Below are 20,948 nucleotides of genomic sequence, written 5' to 3' on the forward strand. Positions count from 1 at the left end.
CCAGCAAAATTTAGTTTAGACTTGAGCACTTTATTAGGTCCTCTCCCCGTGAATCAGTCTGTGATTTACACAAGTCTGAGGTTCTGCAACTTGCTAGTCATTTCCGATTTGATGCCGAACCTGGTATGAGAAAATTCAAATTTTTTTTTAATTGTTCTGAGTCATTACATTGAGAGAAATTTTGTTCCTGATGTTTTTGCCTTGGTAAAAGAGGAACCTTCAGACGTTTTGGAATTAAGGAAACTGGAATTATAACTACAACTACTAAGGGAAGACAGAACTTGGAAAAAAAATAGAATTTGACAAAGTGATTCAACTTAAGAAACTTGAAAGGTCCTCTGATTCAGTTAGTTCTTCATCTTATGATATTACCCGGTATGCCAAAATGATCCCTCCTTTCAGTGAGAAAGAAGTTTGGTATTTCCTGTCCTATGAGAATGTTGCTGAAAACCTCAAGTGGCCTAAAGAGTCTTGGACTATGCTATCACACATCGTCTTAAAGGGAAAAGCTCAGGATGTATATTCGGCGCTTTCGAGCAAAGTTCTGACTATGATTTTGTCAAAAAGACCCTACTGGTAGCTTATGAGTTAGTGCCCAAAGCGTACTGTCAGAAATTTAGAAGTACTCAAAAAAAAGGGTGATGAGAGCTTTGTATAGTTTGCTAGGAAAAGGGAAACTTTGGTTGATAGGTGGTGTAGTTCAAAGGGGGTTTCAGATTGACAGAGTTTGAGGCAGTTATTTTTGATGGAGGAATTTAAGCTCTGTGTTCATTCCGATCTCGGGACTTATTTGAATGAACAGAATGTTAAAACCTTGGATAATGCAGCGGTGTTGGCAGATAATTATTTTTTGACTCACAAGAGCTCTTTTCAGTCTCCTGACAATTGCAAGGTTTTTTTTGCCAAAAGACTTTCTCATACAGAGTGAAGTTGATGACATTCATGGTTCATTCTGTAGCCTCAGAGGCTGATGAGTTATCTACAAACTCCTCAGGTCCGACTGATAAGTCTGAAAATTTGTTAAAGAACAATCAAGTCAGTTGTATTGCAACAACACTCTCCTCCCCATTTACTGATTGTACAGTTGATGATGCCTAGTTAGTTAGTCATGAGATAGATGTGGGTGATGCTGAACAACACCTATATCGAATGAATTCTGTGAGTGCGTTTCTGCGGAAGGTGGTGCAGTACATGCTGGACAATGACATTATTGAACCCAGTGACAGTCCATGGAGTTCACCTTGTGTACTTGTGCCCAAGAGTGGTGGGGGTTGGCGCTGCTGCGCTAACATGAAAACTGTCAATTCACTGTCACGAACTGACTCCTCCCCTCTGCCGAAAGTGGATGATTGCATTGATCACGTCAGTCAAGCTACATACGTGAGTAAGTCTGACCTTCTGAAGGGCTTCTGGCAGGTGCCGCTCACGGACCGTGCAAAGAAGGTTGCCGCATTCGCTACACCTGGTGCATTGTATCAATACAAAGTAATGCCGTATGGCTTGAAGAATGCCCCAGCAACGTTCCAACGGCTCGTCAATAACGTGACATCGAGTCTGGAAGGTGTCAAAGCCTACATGGAGATGTCATCGTTTACGAAATGGAAGAGGATTCAGGAGTTCTCAAGGGTGTAAAGTTGTTTGGTACTTCTGTTGTATTTTTCTGTTTTCAATTCTTTTTCTGTTAATTTTATTTTCTGTTCTGTTTTGTCATGTTTTAAGTGTTGCTTAGTTATATTACGACAGTTTCTCTGTAACTTGCTTTTCCTTAAGTGGGAGAGTGTTGTGTGTGTGTGTGTGTGTGTGTGTGTGTGTGTGTGTGTGTGGTGTGTGTGTGTGTGTGTGTGTGTGTGTGTGTGTGTGTGTGTGTGTGTGTGTGTGTGTGTGTGTGTGCGTGTGCATGTGCGTGTCTGCGTGTATTTTTATTCTTTATTTTCCTTTCATACTTTTATGTTCTTTTGTGATGCTGAATTCTGGAATGTTCTGAGGAGTGGCTTTATAAGAAGACCAAGAAGGACCGTCAACGGAGCCTATCGTCCCTGGACATTTCTGGACGTTTGTTGACTTGGAATATTCCCTGGAAAGAACATTTGCCTGTTTGTTAAACTCTGGTAACTATTCGTAGCCTGGCTGAATTACTCTGTCTTTGAACTTCTATTTTGTGTTAGTTGTTTTATCGTTTTTGTGTTGTATCATTGTGTGTGTGATTAAATTGTCTGAAACGCAATACAACTGCTTTGTCATATTTTGCTGGTTTGAGTAAGGGGATTTTACTCTAAATTCTCACGTAACAATCTGTATTTATATTTTGTTAGGTTTGTACATGTATTGTTTTTCAAAAAACAACAATCATTAATAATCATTGTGCATGTGCTGATGTACCGGACATGCTTGTCTTGGTCCCTGTAATTGTCATAACAGAATCCCTCAACCAACTAAAATAAATGCTCAATGATGGCACATTTTATTAATACTGTTGATAACACATATTAGTCTTAAAAATATAAACCATTTAACACTGTATCTTTTTTTAGCATTAAATATTTGTGCATAAAACATTGGCGCATAGTGCAGTTTATCCACTACACATTCTTGGCCAAGCCTTCAAAAGAAACATCTGACTCATCTCCAATCCAAAAAAGATACATAGTAGCTACGTTTGGTGGATCGCTGTGGATCTCATCATTGATGACTTGCTATAGTTCCAGTCCCTCTTGCATTACATCATGAACATCCCATCTTGCTCCCACTGCATGTCATCCTCTGTGCCATCCATGGAATTTTGAAACACTTGAAACATGAAAACTTTTTTTTTTTAATCCCAATAGTTTGGGTTGCATAGCGCAGCCTCTCCCCCTCCATTCGGCTACAATCTGTAGTAGCTTTTCCTATGGCGTCAAAACAATGTGAGCTCAAACTACGTAGAAACAAGCGTAATTGGCACATTTTAAAAAAATAATAAATTCAATTGCAATTCAATTCATTTCAATTGTGTGTGCTCTCCTGTTTTTTATATTTTTATGTGCCCATGACGCTCGTACCACGTAGTTTGAGCTCATGTTGTTGTGATAATGACATGAAGCCATTGAGCTCTCGTTTTAGACTGCTGCACTGCTTCCAGGTTCCTTGCATCATCGGCATGAATGATGACACCTTTCTTTTAAACGCACTTGCACAACTAGCCATTGTAGTTGATATTTTTTATCCTTAGTTTAAGTTAAAACGAACTCACGGGGAGTCGTTTCTGATCTGGCAACAAACATGCTACGGTAACGATCGTAAAATGCAAGCTCCCCGAGGAGGTCTGAGAGCTCAGGTTGGGGGCTCACATTACCGTTACATATACAATGAAGAAAAGTATTTCAACACCCTGCTATAGTACAAGAATTATATATATATTATATAAATATATATATATATATATATATATATATATATATATATATATATATATAATATTTCCACTTAGAAATCATGGAGGGGTCTGGAATTTTCATCGTAGGTGCATGTCCTCTATGAGAGAGATAATCTAAACAGAAAAATCCAGAAATCACAATGTATGTTTTTTTTTAACGATTTATTTCTGTGAAACAGCTTTAAATAAATATTTTAACATCTGAGAAAACCAATGTTAGTATTCGGTACAGTAGCCTTTGTTTGCCATTATAGAGGTCAAACGCTTCCTGTAGTTTTTCCACCAGGTTTGCACACACTGCAAGAGGGATTTTGGCCCACTCCTCCACACAGATCTTCTCTAGATCAAATAGGTTGCAGGGCTGTCGCTGAGAAGCAATGAGTTTCAGCTCCCTCCAAAGATTTTCTATTGGCTTTAGGTCTGGAGACTGGCTAGGCCACGCCAGAACCTTGATATGCTTTTTATGGAGCCACTCCTTGGTTTTCCTGGCTGTGTGCTTCGGATCATTGTCATGTTAAAAGACCCAGCCAGGACCATCTTCAATTCTCTGACTGAGGGAAAGAGGTTGCTCCCCAAAATCTCACAATACATGGCCACGGTCATCTTTTCCTTAATACAGTGCAGTCAACCTGTCCCATGTGCAGAAATACACTCCCAAAGCATCATGCTACCACCCCCATGCTTCACAGTAGGGATAGTGTTCTTTGGATGGAACTCATCATTTCGTCTTCCTCCAAACACGGTTAGTGGAATTATGACCAAAAAGTTCCATTTTGGTCTCAACATACCACAAAACTTTCTCCCATGACTCCTTTGTATCTTCCAAATGGTCATTTAACTTAAATGGTTAAGCAGGGGAACATTCCATGCCGTGCATGATTTCAAACCATGACGTCTTAGTGTATTACCAACAGTTAACTTGGAAACAGTGATCCCAGCTCTTTTCAGGTCATTGACCAAAGCCTGTCGTGTAGTCCTGGGCTGATTCCTCACCTTTCTAAGGATCACTGAGACCCCACGAGGTGATATCTTGCATGGGGCTCCACTCTGATTGAGATTGACTTTCATGTTTAGCTTCTTCCATTTTCTAATGATTGCTCAAACAGTGCACCTTTTTTCACCAAGCTGCTTGGCAGTTTCTCCCTAGCCCTTTCCAGCCATGTGGAGTTGTACAATTTGTTTGTCTCTAGTCTCTTTGGACAGCTCTTTGGTCTTGGCCAAGTTTGAGTCTTACTGATTGTATGGAGTGGACAGGTGTCTTTATACAGCTAACGACCTCACACAGGTGCATCTGATTCAAGATAATCCATGGAGTGGAGGTGGACTTTTAAAGCCGGATTAACAGTTCTTTGAGGGTCAGAAGTCTAGCTGATAGACAGGTGTTCAAATACTTATTTACAACTGTATCACACAAATAAATTGTTAAAAAAAAAATCATACATTGTGATTTCTGGATTTTTTTTAGATTATCTCTCTCACAGTGCATTGCACCTATGATGAAAATTTCAGACCCCTCCATAATTTCTAAGTGGGAGCAGGGTGTTCAATACTTATTTTCTTCACTGTATAAATGTGTAACATAAGACATCAAATATCATTTTAAAATGTATATGCATACATTTTTACCACTCCATGTACCTGTATACGACTATACATTGTGTATTTTTTATTTTTCATCCATACCTAAATATAATGCGCTGTATTAACTTTTTTTAAATATTTTGGGAAAAACTTGCGCATTATATACAAGAAATTACAGTATTCATATCTGTGTGTTCAATTATCAATTTTAGCTGCTGGCCAAGAGCTGTGCACTGTTCAACAAGTCGAGAGGAAACGGAACACTTGTGTGTGTGAGCCAGGTGCCACATCCTCCAAAGATAGTTTCCAGATCATTAGGTTATTTTTGAAAAATTACAGAAATTTTAGACTTTTCAGTCATGCACTACTGCCTAATAACCCAAAATACCCTTCCCCCCAGGGAAGGTTGTATGTGGTGCATTAAAAGACAAAGGAGATGAGTGTGTGTAGTGCATTTAAAATCCAGGGTGGCAGGCAGAGCAGAAGGGCAGGGTACTCGGGCCAGGAAACGGCCACCGGCGCGCTGAGTGAGCACAGGACTGATTTGAGATTTTAATATTTTGTGCCACCAGTTGGATGCATTAAATGTTATTATGCCTCCACTCAACAGCATATAATATATATACAGTATAACCTGGTAGATTTCAAATACACAAGACCACAATTTTTACCTAGTTTGTGTGTGTAGGTTTTTGCAGAGAAGATGGGATTAGAGACAGGTTGGAACTGTCATATCTCACTGACTTCAAATGGAGACGGTCCATGTGAAGGCACGCCCTTCAGCCCATGTCATGGCTCCGTCCATGAAGACCTGAATCAAGGTGGGAATGTGGTTGTTACACATATTGAAAATGCCTCATTATCTCTTCTGTTACCTCAGGGTAACCTAAAAGTATAATTATATTTGAAGCATATTGTCGAGATGAAGCAGAAGGTCCATTGCTGTCAGAGGAAGAGGTTCACTCAGACCTGGCAAGTTTCCAGCCCACAGACAGTGATGTTCCCAGCTTTCTGGAAGACTGCAACCGGGTAACATTTATGTTTACTTAAAAAAAATAAGTATTTTTAATGAATTAATTGTAAAAATAATAAGTACTTTTTTAAATTAACCTGTAATAACTACATTCCCCTCATGGAAGCTGTCACCTTTTCATGGTGGAGGGATTTGTGTCTCTCAATAATCCTCAGAGCTAAATTGTCTGGGGCGTCACCCCACTGTTTGGCTCACCCATGGCGAACAGGTCCTATGTGAGGGAACAGTGAAAGCACAACTAAAAGACTCCAATGATGTAAAATATAAATGGATAGATGTTTTCCTTGCCGGCATGTGGGTCACCAGGCCCCCTCTTCTGCAGTCAGGTCTTCAGGTGGGTCTCGAAGACGAGCACCTGGTGGCCGGGATTGCATTTATGGGTCCTGGCTGTGCACAGCCCAAAACAGAAAAGTGGGTCCCCTTTCCAATTTGCTCACCACCTTTGGGAGGGGCAATAGGGTTCTTGTGGAGTCCGAGTTGGTGTGTGAGGTCGACAAGTTCTTACTTGATATAGTCAGACTCCACACACTGCTTGGGCTCTAGTACCAGTCCTCTTGAGAGTGGTAGGACTCTTTTCTACTCTGACGTTGCCCACAGCGAGAGGAGCCGAGCAGGTGTGTGTATAGTTATTATTCCTAGCCTCGGCACCTGTACGTTGCGGGTTCACCACAGTGAACAAGAGAGTAGGCTCCCTCCGCTTTCGGGTGGGTGGACGGGTCCTAATGATTTTTTTGTGCATATGTATCAAACAGCAGTTCAGAGTACCCATTCTTTTTGGAGTCCTTAAAGGGGGTGCTGTAGAGCACTCCCGCTGAGATCATTATCATTTTGCTGGGGGACCTGAATGTTTATGTGGGCAATGACAGTGAAATCTGAAAAGACTTGGTTGGATTATCACGGCTTGTCTATAACAAACAGCGTGTTCCAGCACGAGGGTATCCACACATACACTTGGCACCAGGACACCCACCACCCAAGGTGATCTAGTTTGTGGTCGTGTCATCGGACTTGCCGCTGCATGTCTTGGACACTCGTGTGGAGAGAGGGGCGGAGCTGTCAATTGGTCACGTGATGGTGACCCAACTCACCAGCAAGGAGGAAGGTGGGGGTGAGGTCAGAGCCTGTCATGGTGGAAATCACCGAACCCATTGGTGGACACTAACTGTGAAGAAGGCCACAAGGCAAAGCTCTCCGTTTACCGCTCACTCTACATTCCTACACTATCCTATGGTCATGAGCTTTAGGTTGTGACTGAACGAACAGATCTTGGATGCAAACGGCCAAAATTACTTTCCTCGGCATGGTGTCCAGCCTCTCTTTTAGAGATAAGTTGAGAAGCTCTGTCATCCAGGAAGCTCAGTGTAGAACCACTGCTCCTCTACATTGAAAGGAGCCAGCTGAGGTATCTGATTCTGATGCCTCCCTGGTGAGATATTCCTGAGAGGTTGTCTCTCACCTGGGCTGGGAACGCCTCACAATCTCCCCGGAACAACTGGATGAAGTGACTTGGGAGAGGGAAATCTGGGCATCCCTGCAAAAGCTATTTGCCTCTCTGACCCGACCTTGCATCAGCGGTCGAAAATTGCTTGATGGGTTACTACAGTTTTTGTGACTTATCCAATTGGGTAAAAAATGTTTCATTTTAGCAATTTAAAAAAAAAAATTGAAGGAGCTTTGTCTTGCCTTGTGATGTTTCTTCTTTATTTGTCTTTAGGCAAAGCTTCCACGTGGCATCCAGCAGGTTAGACCTCATTTGAAGAACATTGACAACGTGCCTCTATTGGTGCCACTCTTCACTGACTGCACCCCTGAGAGTATGTCCTCATTTACTGAATGAGTTATCGCTAGAGTATATAACAAATTTAAACCTCTGTATGTCTTATTTTTCTGTTTACCTTTTAATAATTCACCTGCATCCTTTTACCTCCGCTCTTGTAGGTCACTATGTTCCTGCCTTTTCTGGAAAAGTGTTCACTACAAAAGGAAGCAGATTCCACCTGGTTAAAATCCGATTTAATTTTACAGATTAAGGGGTCGTCGTTCTCTGATATAATTGTTTTGAGATTTATAGTAATAGTCATCCTTAAATATTTGTTTTTGAATTCCAATTTACATTGAGTTCTTCCTTGATGCGCTGGCTAGGGGAATAATTGACATAATTTGAGTTTTTTGCGTATTCAATTTATAACCTGATAACAGGCCATATTCTCTTAGTTATAAGTAATTCTGGGAGGGATTTGGAGGGGTGTCCCAAATATATCAGAATATCATCTGCAAACAGAGCAATTTTATGTTCTTCATCAATCACCTTGATGCCCTTAATTTTCTCATTCTGTTTGATCCACTGACTCAGTGGCTTGATAAAAAGAGCAAACAATCAGGGTGGAAGAGGGCAACCCTGCCGACAACTCCTCACCACTTCAACGCCATCAGATAGTCCTCCGTCGAGTCGTTATTTAGCAATTTGTTTGTGATCTAAGTCTCGTATGGTCTTAGTAAAATATTTATCGAATTGGAATCTCTCTAGTATCTTATATTAAAAAAAAAAACAATCGACAGACTAAAACACTTTCTCCGCGTCAAGCCCTAATATGACAGCATCTAGTCTATATTAACAATGGTTTTCTCAGGTGTTCAAATACTTATTTACAACTGTATCACACAAATAAATTGATTTCAGGATTTTTCTTTTTAGATTATCTCTCTCACAGTGGACATGCTGCTACGATGGAAATTTCAGACCCTGCCATGATTTCCAAGTGGGAGAGCTTACAATATAGCAGGGTGTTCAAATACGTATTTTCTTCACTATAAACCCTGCTCCTAAACTTCTAGTAAACTTCTAGCCTTACTACCTTTCCACCTGCTCTCATGGATGCACAATATATCAACCTTTCTCATAATCATCATCTCAACCACTTCCTGAGCTTTTCCTGTCATCAAGGTGGTTAAAGAGCTCGTCTGTGGCAATGACCCGGGAGTGGATGAGACTTGCTTGGAGTTCCTAAAGGCTCTCGATATTTTGAGGCTATCATGGTTGACACTTTTTGACAACATCACGTGGATATCGGGGACAGTGCCCCTGGATTGACAGACTGGGGTTGTGGGCCCTCTTTTTAAGAAGGGGGACAGGAGGTTGTGTTTCAATTAGAGGGGGATCACACTCCGCAGCCCCCCTGGTCTATTCAAGGGTTGTTGGACAGGAGGGTACGTTGGAAAGTTGAATCTCAAATTTAGGAGGAGCAGAGTGGTTTTTGTCCTGGCCATTGAACAGCTGACTAGCTGTACACCCTCGGCAGAGTCCTTGGGGGAGCATGGGAGTTTGCCCAACCAGTATACATGTTTTGTTGACTTGGAGAAGGCATTTGACAGTCTCATTTGGGGAGTCCTGTGGTGAGTCCTTCAGGAGTACAGGGTACCGAGCCCCCTGATACTGGCTGTTCGGTCCCTGTAGAAACAGTGTCAGATTTTAGTCCGCATTATCGGACTCGTTTATGGTGAGAGTTGGACTCCGCCATGGCTGTCCTTTGTCACCGATTCTGTTCATAACTTTTATGGACAGAATTTCTAGGCAAAGCCAAGGCAAAGAGGGAGTCTGATTTGGTGTTCTCATTATTAGATCTCTGCTTTCTGCAGATGATGTTCTGTTGGCTTCATCAAGCTGGGATCTCGCATAAAGAGACTTTCACTGAAGCGGTTTGCAGCCGAGGCTGAAGCAGCTGAAATGAGAATCAACACCTCCAAATCTGAGACCATGGTCCTCAGTCAGAAAAGGGTGATGTGTCCTCTCCAGGTCGGGGATGAGATCCTTCCCCATGCGGAGGGGTCTTGTTCATGAGTAAGGGAAGAATGGAACGAGTGATCAACAAGCAGATCGGTGTAGCGTCTGCAGTGATGCGGACTTTGTATGGGTCCGTTTTATGTTTAAGGAGTAAAGTTGAAAGACGAAGCGCTCAATTTTCCGGTCCATCTGTGTTCCTACTGTCACAAGCTTTGGATCATGACTGAAAGCACAAGTTTCTGGATACAAGAGGCCAAAATGAGTTTCCTTTGTAGCATTTCTGGAGTCTTAGAGAGACGCTGAGAAGCTCGGTCATGCAGGAGGTGATTTGTGTCGAGCCGCTGTTTTTCCACATTGAGAGGAGTGGGATGAGGTACCGAGGGCATCTGATTCGGATGTCTCCCGAACGCCTTCCTGGTGAGGTGTTCTGGGCGTGTTTCACCTGGATTAGACCCTATCAATGACCCAGGACATGCTCCTGTGAATGGCCCAGGATCATGAACTTCAGGAGGCATCCTTTGCCACACCTGCCCCTCACTCTGTCCAACTGCCTTGTGTGTGGCCTTAAAGTTCCTGGAATTACAGTCTCTCAGTACCTGACGTTGGAAAAGCAACATCAACTCAATCCTCAAACAGGCCCAGTTGAAGATCTACTTCCTGCGGCTTCTGAGCAAGCTCCTGTGGCAGTTCTACGTAGCAGTCATCAAATGAGTCCGACGTTCTTCCATAAGTCTGGTTTAGTGCTGCACCACAAAAGGACAAACTCTGACTACAATAGATAAAACTGCAGAACCAATTGTGGGTACCCAATGCGTCCATTCCTACATCTACAGCTGTTTATCCTCACAAAGTGTGAGTGCTGGAGGCTCTCCCTGCTATCTTTGGGCAGGAGTTGGGGTTGACCCTGAACTGGTTGCCAGCCAATCGCAGGTTACATTTACACAAGCAACCATTCACACTCACAATCATACATAAGGGTAATTTAGACTCTCTGCATCATGCATGTTATGGGGACGTGGGAGAAAAACAGAGTGCCCGGCAAAAACCCATGCTAGCATGGGGAGAACATGCAAACTCCACACCAGCGGACCCGGGATTTGAACCCAAGTCCTCAGAACTGTGACGCAGATGCCCTAACCCACAGATGTCAAACTCGATATCTGGGAGCCACGTGATTTTGTGGCCCGTGGAAGCAAATCATGTCCATCAATTCCTATGATTCTTGGTAAAATTTGAAGTGAAATTTTAAATGGTCAGATGTAATAAATGTTCGACTGTTGCAAGGTTTTTTTTTTTTTTTACCAATCTCCCTTTTTTTTTTTTTTTTGTTCTTACAGTAACTGAATCCTGGACTTCTGATTTCAGAATTGGTTATGCATCAAGAGTATTTGTTGTGTATATGGAATAATATGAGGTGATTAACCATTTCTGTGGTTTCACAGTCAAAACAGCTCTCTGAGGGAAGTCATAACTTCAACATGGCCCGCAACAAAAATTTGTTTGACACCCCTGCTCTAACCTGTCGATACTCATCTTGACATGTACTGGCGTTACCCGCCTCTCAAAAGTATTCTGTCAATTGACAGTTTTTGTACTAGAGAGGCTCCAACTACTGGAGACAAAGTCCTCGTGTTTTTGACACACTTGGCAAATAAAGATGATTCTGATATTTTAAAATTTAGGAATTTCCTTTTGGTCCTGTCACACTGTGTTGCCTGTTTTTATTTGCACATTAAGGACTAAAGTCATGTTTTGTTGTTCACTTTAATATAAAGATTCAAGCAAGAAGTTTTTACTCAAGTTTTTCCAATTGGAGGATGACATTTGCAGCTGGCTACTAGTTTTGACCAAATGGGTGGCAACATGGGGAAATTAAATGCCAGTGTTTTGAGGGCCAGCAACATACATTATTGGAGAAAAAAAGAACAATGCAACAACAATGAACTTTGTTTAAAATGTTGAATTATGAACTCAACTGAGCTAGATCATTTTTGGAGTGGTGAACTGAACTTTAAACTAGTTTGTGTCAAAAGTGAATTTTCCCATCACTGCTAAACAGGATGGGAGGACATAGCATGTCAACAATGAGGTGTGGCTTCAACGGGTGTCTCAAGGGGTCTTCCTTCCAAATGTGTGCAAATTTTACACTTATCAGGTGGGGTAAGGTTTGAATTAAACAATTGAGAGTAGCTCCATCGTAATTAAATAAACCCGAGTGTGACTGCCCAACAGTTATGCCTTTGCAAGAACACAGCTGAAATAAGTTAATAAACACAATAATGTCCATTGGTAGCAACGTTATTCTATGGAATAGCAAGCAATGGGAGATTAATGATGAACATTTTGAGATGGGGTTTTACCTCACTTTAACAGTTTATATATAAAAAACAAAATCATTGTTTCTCCATAATAATGGGCTAACAAAACTATGAGTACTCACTGTTTTCCATTTGCGATTTATTTCAGCAATGTGTGAGATGATAAAGATCATGCAAGAGAACCGGGAGGTAACATGCTGTTTGGGAAGTGCCTCCAATTTCCGCAACAGTCGCCTTTTTCTGCAGAGTGACCTCAGGTATATGAACATGAGGGGTATGCTTAGGTTCACAAAAACACCACAAACAATGATTGCATCATCTAGTCTATGTTGATAGAGTGACTTATTCATCTTTAGTCGCCCACACATACAGAGCATAAAAATACATTGCACACACCTTAACAGCAGAGGTTTTATCTGAAATTTTAAAACTTTTAAAGAACTATTGACAAACATTTACAATACCATTTAAAACGGGCAATACCTGCACTAATTATGCACATCAGTGTGTAAAAATGTGAGCCTTTAGCTTTACAGTACAACTTGCTGACATTATCACGTTAACTGCATAATGTGTGCCACCCATCTGACAGCATCGCTCTGGATCCACTTTACCCATCCCAGTGTTCATGGGAGATGTTCAGTTATGCAACCAGAGGTGTGTTGAGCAGGAGCACTGAAGGTCTTTCTCCTCTGAGGCTCTCTGGACAACTCAATAGTCTTGGCTGCTCTGTAACGTTTCACCAGGGAGAGAGTGTCAGCATGACCAACCTCATAGAGCAGGTGCAACATACTCACGCACACAAAGTACGCACACACCAGTTCTTAGTCAGGTTATACAAGTAGAGTGGAACCTTGATAGAACGGACTATTAGGAGAGTTGGGGGTTGTCGTCTGATATCGCCAATTTTCCCTGAGATTGAAGCACATTTTTTGTGGCCTAAAATCCCCAGAGTGGTACAGTGCGGTGGACGGCTGGTGAGGACAGTTGTCTCACAGTTCTGAGAATCCGTGTGAAAATCCAGCCTCGCCTCTGTGGAGTTTGCATGTTCTCCCTACCACACCCATGTGGCTTTCTCTCTGCCCGTACTTTACGCACAATAGAGAATAGATCCATCATCCCAAAGCCGCCACTTAGTCCCAAACATTCGACATGGCTGCCACATACAGTAGGCATGGGAGGCACACCTTTTGGAATTTAATTTGATCATATTGTACATCTGTAACCTGTATGTCACTCCCATTTTACGCCTGCGTTGTGCCATAGTTCCAGTAAACAGCAGCGACGTTTTAAGTGACAAATGGAAACTATTTTTGGACACATTGTTCAGTCCTGATAGTCCGTTTAGTCTGATATCTGTGATATCAAGGTCCATTCTATTGAGGTTCCACTATCCATTAATGTGGACTGTATTCACTTTGGTTTGAGTTCCTTGCAGGCACGGCACACTACATACGGCATTCGCAAGTGCTTCCTTTTTCTGCTACAGTGCCAGCTCAGTTTGGTCATCATACAGGTCAGAGCAGAGACTTGATATAGATTTATTTTGCAATAAAATAAATAAATTCACCTTTAATTAGCCGTTTTCTTTGCAGTTTGTAGCCTGTTTAGCTCAGCTCCCTCCTCCAATGAACACCACAGACATCCTCTGGCTCTCATGTTTCAGCTGCCCACTGCTAAGGTAGAACCGTATTTTGTTTTCAGTGTGTTATTTTGTAACGTTAATGGGGAAAAAAAAAGATTAATTGAAATTGTTTTGACAGCTTGTCACTTCTGGGAAAGCCTTCAGATAGCTCAGTAATGACTGTTGCCACTGGGAAGAATCTCGATTCCATTCCGAAGAAGGTAGGATGTCAACGTAGGGGAGACTGGAAACAAGTGGGATACTAGGCCTACTTTAGTGGGGCTGAAGCCTTTTGATCCCCCCCCCCCCCCCCAATGATTTGGTTGAACAGTGAAACCTCAATAACCTGAATCTGATTTAACTGATATCAGCTAAATTGGATCATCAGGACTGAATGATGTGTCCAGAAGTAGCTTCCATTTTCACTTGAAATTGACAAAGCCAGTTAGTTTCAGAGGTGTCCACTGTTTACCGGTGGTGCCGCAATGTAAGCAGACAATTGGAAAAATGTTTTTTTCCGGTCTCAAATGTACAATTTGATGAGAACCAGTTTAAAAAGATATGCCTATGTGGGAGTCATGTTAAATGGGGCATTGACGGTCCCCCATTTGATGTGTGATAATTCCATCGTCAGTTGTACATAGTGCTCCAAGAGAGAGCGGCAGGACTGCAGCATTAACTCTTGGGGAAAACAAGTCTTTTGAGTGTGTACAATGCTATTTTTGGTACAGTAACAGTTTTGTCAAGACACTTGACTTTGACAACCGATTTGGAATGAGGGAGCTGCTTAATTCCTTGTGGCTCATGAAAGCGACTTTGTATGTCAACAATTTCACCATGAGCAACCCCACTGGCATGGTAAGTTTGGATAAAATGAAACTTTCAAACATGTTCAAGCTTTTTTTATGTACGTCATCTTTTCCTCTCGGCTTGTCCCGTTAGGGGTTGCCACAGCGTGTCACCTTTTTCCATCTGAGCCCATCTCGTGTTAGAAAGGAGGATGCACGAGATGGAAGGAGATGACACACTGTGGCAACCCGTAACGGGTCAAGCCAAAAGTAGAAGAAGAAGCCCATCTCGTGTATTTTCTTTTCGAACACCCACTCTCTCATGTCCTTCACAACATCCATCAACCTTTTCTTTGGTCTTCCTCTCACTCTTTTGCCTGACAGTTCCATCCTCAAAACCCTTCTACCAATATACTCACTGTCTCGTCTCTGAACATGTCCAAACCATCTAAGTCTGCTCTCTCTAACCTTGTCTCCAAAACGTATAACTTTGGCTGTCCCTCTAATGAGCTCGTTTGTGATCCTATCCAACCTGTTCACTCCAAGTGAGAACCTCAGCATCTTAATTTCTGCGACCTCAAGTTCTGTTTCCTGTTGTTTCTTCAGTGCCACAGTCTCTAATCCGTACATCATGGCCTCACCAGTGTTTTATAAACTTTGCCCTTCATCCTAGCGGAGACTCTTCTGTCGCATAGAACACCAGACCCCTTCCGCCAACTGTTCCACCCCGTTTGGACCCGTTTCTTCTCTTTTTTTTTTTTCTACACTCTCCATTGCTCTCTATTGTTGACCCCAAGTATTTGAAGTCATCCACCTTTACTATCTCTTCTCCCTGCAGCTAAACTCCTCCTCCTCAGCCCCTCACCTTCATGCACACATATTCTGTTTTACTTCAGCTAATCTTCATTTCTCTCCTTTCCAGTGCATGCCTCCATCTTTCTAATTGTTCCCCCGCCTGCTCCCTGCTTTCACTGCAGATCACAATATCATCTGCGAACATCATATTCCAAGGGGTTTCCTGTTTAACCTCTTCTGTCAGCCTATCCATTACGACCCCAAACAGGAAGGGGCTCAGCAGGGATCCCTGATGCAGTGCCACCTCCACCTTAAATTCTTCTGACACACTAACGGCACACCTCACCGCTGTTCTACTGCCCTCATGCATGTCCTGTACTATTCTAACATATTTCTCCGCCACACCAGAATTAACCCAATGCATGCAGTTCCACATTTCCTCTCATATTAAGTGGGAGAACTGGCAATATGGCAGGGAGTTGAAAGTTATTTTCTTTGTTTACAAAGTTTGCGTCACTGTGAACACTGCACTGATCTACATGTCGATCTCCCGTTCCAGTCTTCCCTCAGTCATGAATAAGACCCCAATATGCTTAAACTCCTTACTTGGGGCAGAGTCTCGTCCCTAATTCCGAGAGGTCACTCCACGATTTTATGACTTAGGACAAGGGTCTCAGATTTGGAAGTGCTGATTTTCATCCCAACCGCTTCACACTCGAGTGTGAACTGCTCCATTGAGAGTTGAAGATCACGGTTTGGTGAAGCCAACAGAACTACACAACTCTCATTGGAAACAAATCTGAAATATTGCCAACAATGCAAACCTAACTCTGATACTGTTCGTACCAGGACCAAACAGCCCATACCAGGGGATTTGGTACCCCATACTCCAGAATAATCCACACAGGACTCCCAGAGGTCTGTGGTTGACTGGGTTTGGGGGCTGCCTCAGGAATGGAGGTTTAGAAAATATTCCACTTGGACTCAATGTCCCCATTCTCCCTCGTGATGTCGATGACGTTCTGCTGTTGAAAATCCTTATGACAGAGGATTCTGCAGACATTCCCTGCACACCCTTACAATACAAGAGTTTTGTCCTAGCATCTTCCCTATCATCAGACCCTACACACCACCAGGTGGTGATCGGTTTACAGCTCTCCGCCTCTCTTCACCCGAATGTCTAAGCCCTGCTTCCCCAAGTCCAATAACTTGACCGTAAAGTTAATCACTGAACTCCAGAACATTGTTTCATATCTCATTGTCATTGACCACTGAAGTCCCCCAGCATAACGACAGTCTCCAGCATGAGTGATCTATAGCAGTCCCTCTCGTGACTCCAAAAAGGGTGGGTACGCTGAACTGCTGTTTGGTGCATCGGCACAAACAACAGTCAGGACTTATCGCTTACCCTAAGGCAGAAAGAGAGCGGGTACCCTTTCCTTCACTGTGGCGAATCTCAATGTACAGGTGATGAGCCGCAGGGTAATAGTTTGCCCATACCTGCTGGGCATACCTCACCGTGGGGAACTACAGAAAAGAAGCGAGTCCAATCCCTCTGAATTATATCACATCAGAATTTCTCGACGACACACACACAGGCTCGGTTTCGTTCCTCGCCAGAGAGGTTATGTTTCATATCTCTAGAGCGAGCTTCTTTTGCCATGGATTGTAACTCAGAGGTCCCTGCTTATGGATTGTGACCAGCTTATACTTCACCCGACCCCGATAACCCCACCCATAGATGGTGGGGCCATTGAAAATGGGACTCACTTTACCATTTGGGCTATGCTCGTCCACCAGGGGCTCACCTTTGAAGCCCACTCCCTGGCCTAGCTCCAGAACGAGGGCCTGGTGACCCAGGTTCAGGCAAGGGAAAACCTCTCCCAATAGTTATATACGTAATAAGGGTCTTTTGAGCCATGCTTTGTCTGGTCCCTCACGTGTGACCTGTTTGCCATGGGTTCAAAACTCGAAGGTCCCTCCCTTCAGTCACCACCCAGATCACAATGCATACGACCCTTTTAAGCTCCTCCCACAGGTTGTGACCCCATGCAAAATGGGACCTACGTTACCCTTCAGGCTGTGCCAGGCCACCAGTTGTTCACCTTCGAGTCCCACCTCCAGGTCAGACTCTAGAGAGTAGGCCATGTCCAGGCAAGGCAAAATGTCTTCCAATACTTTGATACATCATAGCAGTCTTTTGAGCCGTGCTTTGTCTAGTTCCTCATTTCGGACATGTTTGCCATGGGTAATCCTTTCAGGGGCATAAAACCCCAGACAATTTAGCTCCTTGGATCATTAGGACACACAAGCCACTTCAGCAGGAAAATGTGACAGCTTTCAATCAATCAATCAATCAATCAATGCCATTATTTAATTTAATTTCAACGAGATAAGCACTACTCCACAAGTTGCTTGAACCAATATGAAGAAAAAAGAATATCCATCCATCCATTTTCTGAGCCGCTTATCGTTTTAAGGGTCGTGGGAGTGCTGGAGCCAATCCCAGCTCTCATCGGGCAGGAGTCAGGGTAGACCTTGAACTGATCGCCAGCCAATTGCAGGGCACATGGAGACAGACAACAGTCACTCTCACAATCACACCGAGAAGCAATTTAGAGTGTCCAATTAATGTTGCATGTTTTTGGGATGTGGGAGGAAACCGGGGTGCCCAGATAAAACCCATGCAGGCACTGGGAGAATATGCAAATTCCACACAGGCAGGGCCAGGATTGAAAACTGGCATGAGGCCAACACTTTATAGCTGTGCCAAAGTGGTTCCAAATAAGGCAAAGAGAATAGAATGAAAGGTAAAGTGACTCGGATAAAATATTTATTCATTGCATATTTCTTGCTAAAAAGAACTTAAAAATAAATAAAATCAGGTATATTTCAGTCTTATTCCCCATGTCCAGGCATTGGTACTGCATTAGTACTCATTACTATTCCATTATTGGTCACAGAAGTAAGACAAGCACAAACAAAACAAAGTGCAGTTTCATAATTCAAAATTACAGTAGTATTTATGAGTCATGCTCTAGAGTTCAAGGTATTGATGGCTCTAGGGGAAAAGCTATTTTTGAGTCTGTGAAATTTTTTGTGGGACCTGTAATGCCTGCCAGAGGGTAGAAGGTTAAACAGGTGGTGACCAGGGTGGGAAGAGTTCTGAGCAATGTTAGTACCTCTATTCCAGCAGGGTTTATGCATTCCTCTTCTTCTTCCGACTAAGCCGCTTTCCTCCTCTTTTTTGTCTTTGACCTGTATTATCTGAATTTCTACCTTTGCCTTGTAGATTAACATTTCCATGTGCGGGTGTAGGACGCCTGGCCCACGACCTAACTGTTGTAGAATTCATATAATGAACGCTCATATATGTTTTGAAACTGTTTTACGCCGGATGCCCTTCCTGACGCAACCCTCTGCATTTATCCGGGCATGGGACCGGCCGACAGGTAGCACAATAATGTACTGCCCTACGGGCTGCATATAATCAAAAAAAAGAAGCAATCAAATAAAGAAAGTCAGCCCAAAAGATACAGAATTAACATTCTACCGAATCTATGTTAAAGTTAAGGTCAAATGAAAGCAATCACAATAAACATAGTTAGCACATAAAGTACACAAATCACATACTACCTGTGTTTAAAAATATAAAGGATATGGCGATTTAAAGGATACGTGGATGGAAGGGATTGAAACCACAATGGCCCTTTCTCTTGTAGTTCAAGGTTGAGTCGACGATTGATATTCAGTCCTCGTTGTATACTCTACCCAGGTAATAAAGTTAGGGCCCTAACTTGGGCCGAGCAGCTTAAACGCGAACGATACGGCACCAATTTGGGTACTCAGATAACACTTGTTAATGATGATGATAGGAATGATACGCTGTGGCGACCCCGAAAGGGACAAGCCGAAAGAAACACATAGATAAGACTTGTTAAATTTCCTAAGTCCTCACGGCCCTCATCGTACAAGTTATGAAGTTACTCACGTTCGATGTTTCTTCAACATCCACAAATTGATCACAAACACATCTCGTTGTTAGCAAGCTAAGCTTAGGAACACAAAGCCGATAAGCAAGTTTAAGTTGGCGTTTCCACTCGACCAACTTCTTATTGGTACTCACTATCCTCGTTGTATACGATATGTAGGTTTTGCAAAATGTGTAGATATTAGCGTTTGTTTTCCTCCTCAGTAAATATTGGAAAACAGACGCTTTTGTTGTTAGTCTCAGCTAGACTAACTTAGGCCGAGCAGCTTCGACGTGAACGATACTACTCCAATTTGGGTTCTCAAGTTCAGGTGCACTGAAGTAGGCGCCAGGAGTGTCCCACGTCGACTATTCACATCATTCGGTCCAAAATCAGCAGGATTTATTGAATAACAATCGGGCTGGTCGGAGCCTTCTGTTTAAGCTCCTACCAGCTTGAAGACTGGAAGCAGACTGAGTTTACGAACGTAAGATTCAATATACGAGACCGACAATACAATATCACTTGTAATTTTTGGAAGTTTCATTCTCCCATTCTGGGGGGGTGAAGCCACCCCAAATGTCAAAACCTTGTGACGCCCTTGCTGGACCTTTCTTTTTTAACTTTGAGGTCTATTACCACGTTCAAACCGTTATACAAAATGGCTTCATGTGTCTGCGAATAAATGGCAGAAAAAACAAAAACGACGATAGTGACTTCCGGTTGGTTATGATGGGATGAAAACCTCCATGTCTGTGCCTCCTCCAGCTATATTGGCATAATTTCTATCACCGGAATCACTTTTGAATGCCAAGATGACTCAAGTTAAGATGGATATTTCTAACACTCAATGGGGTGAAATTGCGCACTGAGGGCAGAAAATTGTGTCAATCCCCTGAGATGGGAAATAAAACCACACGAGTGTATGAAAGATATGATGAACTTGTCCATCGTCAAGCCTTGTGGTGAAGTTAGAGAAAAGGTCACGCTGCTTTCGGGACCAGTGTAACAAGTAAAGAAAAAAAGTCAATGAACTTGGAAGGTCAATTAAAGAGGCAGGATATAAGGATAGGTGGAAGGCCAGAAGGTAAAAAAAAAATAGAATGAGTGATTGTGGCGCAACTGTTATGTGTGACATATTGAACCTTGGGAATACCGATGCTGGACTCACCACGCAGAGCCCTGCGAGTGCAGTTGGGAGATAATGCTCCCACCAAACACTTCATTGCAATACCCCATTATACAGTGATGAGTCCTATGGTTAAAATGGTCTCGACTTAACATTTTGGCTAGCTCATGTCCTTAGTGGTCATCTGTGTTTGTACGCTGGGTGTATTTTTCCATTTTTCACCCTCCTTTTTAGACCTATTTCCCCAAAGAAGAAGGCTGTCTCTTTTAGCAATGCTTCTGCAGCCAAAACCTAATCCATTACCATGGAAATGAAGCTCAAGATCATAAAAATCGGGAAAGAGCTAGCCTTCAGTTGGGTGACCATGGTGAGAGTGATTAAAGACAAAGCCCCTATTTTGCACATGTGAAGGGTTCCATTCCTACAATGATCACAAAACAACATCCTTTATCGATCGCGAGGCAGTCTTGGTTGATCGCCCGACAGCGTGCCCAAAAAAAAAAAAAAAAAAAAATC

General features: G+C 42.7%; 1 protein-coding gene across 10 annotated transcripts in view; it reads left to right on the forward strand.

The window, feature by feature from the left end:
- tmem94 (transmembrane protein 94) overlaps positions 1-20,948 on the forward strand; it is a 224,964-nt gene that overhangs the window by 157,139 nt on the left and 46,877 nt on the right. For 8 of the 10 annotated variants that reach the window (XM_061809568.1, XM_061809565.1, XM_061809566.1 and 5 more), the window contains 8 exons: positions 5,682-5,814; positions 5,904-6,022; positions 7,741-7,840; positions 12,274-12,382; positions 12,718-12,907; positions 13,564-13,641; positions 13,721-13,806; positions 13,889-13,970. In XM_061809568.1, coding sequence (XP_061665552.1) covers positions 5,682-5,814; positions 5,904-6,022; positions 7,741-7,840; positions 12,274-12,382; positions 12,718-12,907; positions 13,564-13,641; positions 13,721-13,806; positions 13,889-13,970 — 897 coding nt within the window. Of the gene's footprint in view, positions 1-5,681; positions 5,815-5,903; positions 6,023-7,740; positions 7,841-12,273; positions 12,383-12,717; positions 12,908-13,553; positions 13,642-13,720; positions 13,807-13,888; positions 13,971-20,948 lie in introns of all 10 variants that reach the window. The other 2 variants (XR_009793510.1, XR_009793509.1) reach the window with 1 other exon arrangement.

The sequence above is a fragment of the Syngnathoides biaculeatus genome, chromosome 22 (genome assembly GCF_019802595.1).
Source record: "Syngnathoides biaculeatus isolate LvHL_M chromosome 22, ASM1980259v1, whole genome shotgun sequence".
Lineage (NCBI taxonomy): Eukaryota > Metazoa > Chordata > Actinopteri > Syngnathiformes > Syngnathidae > Syngnathoides > Syngnathoides biaculeatus.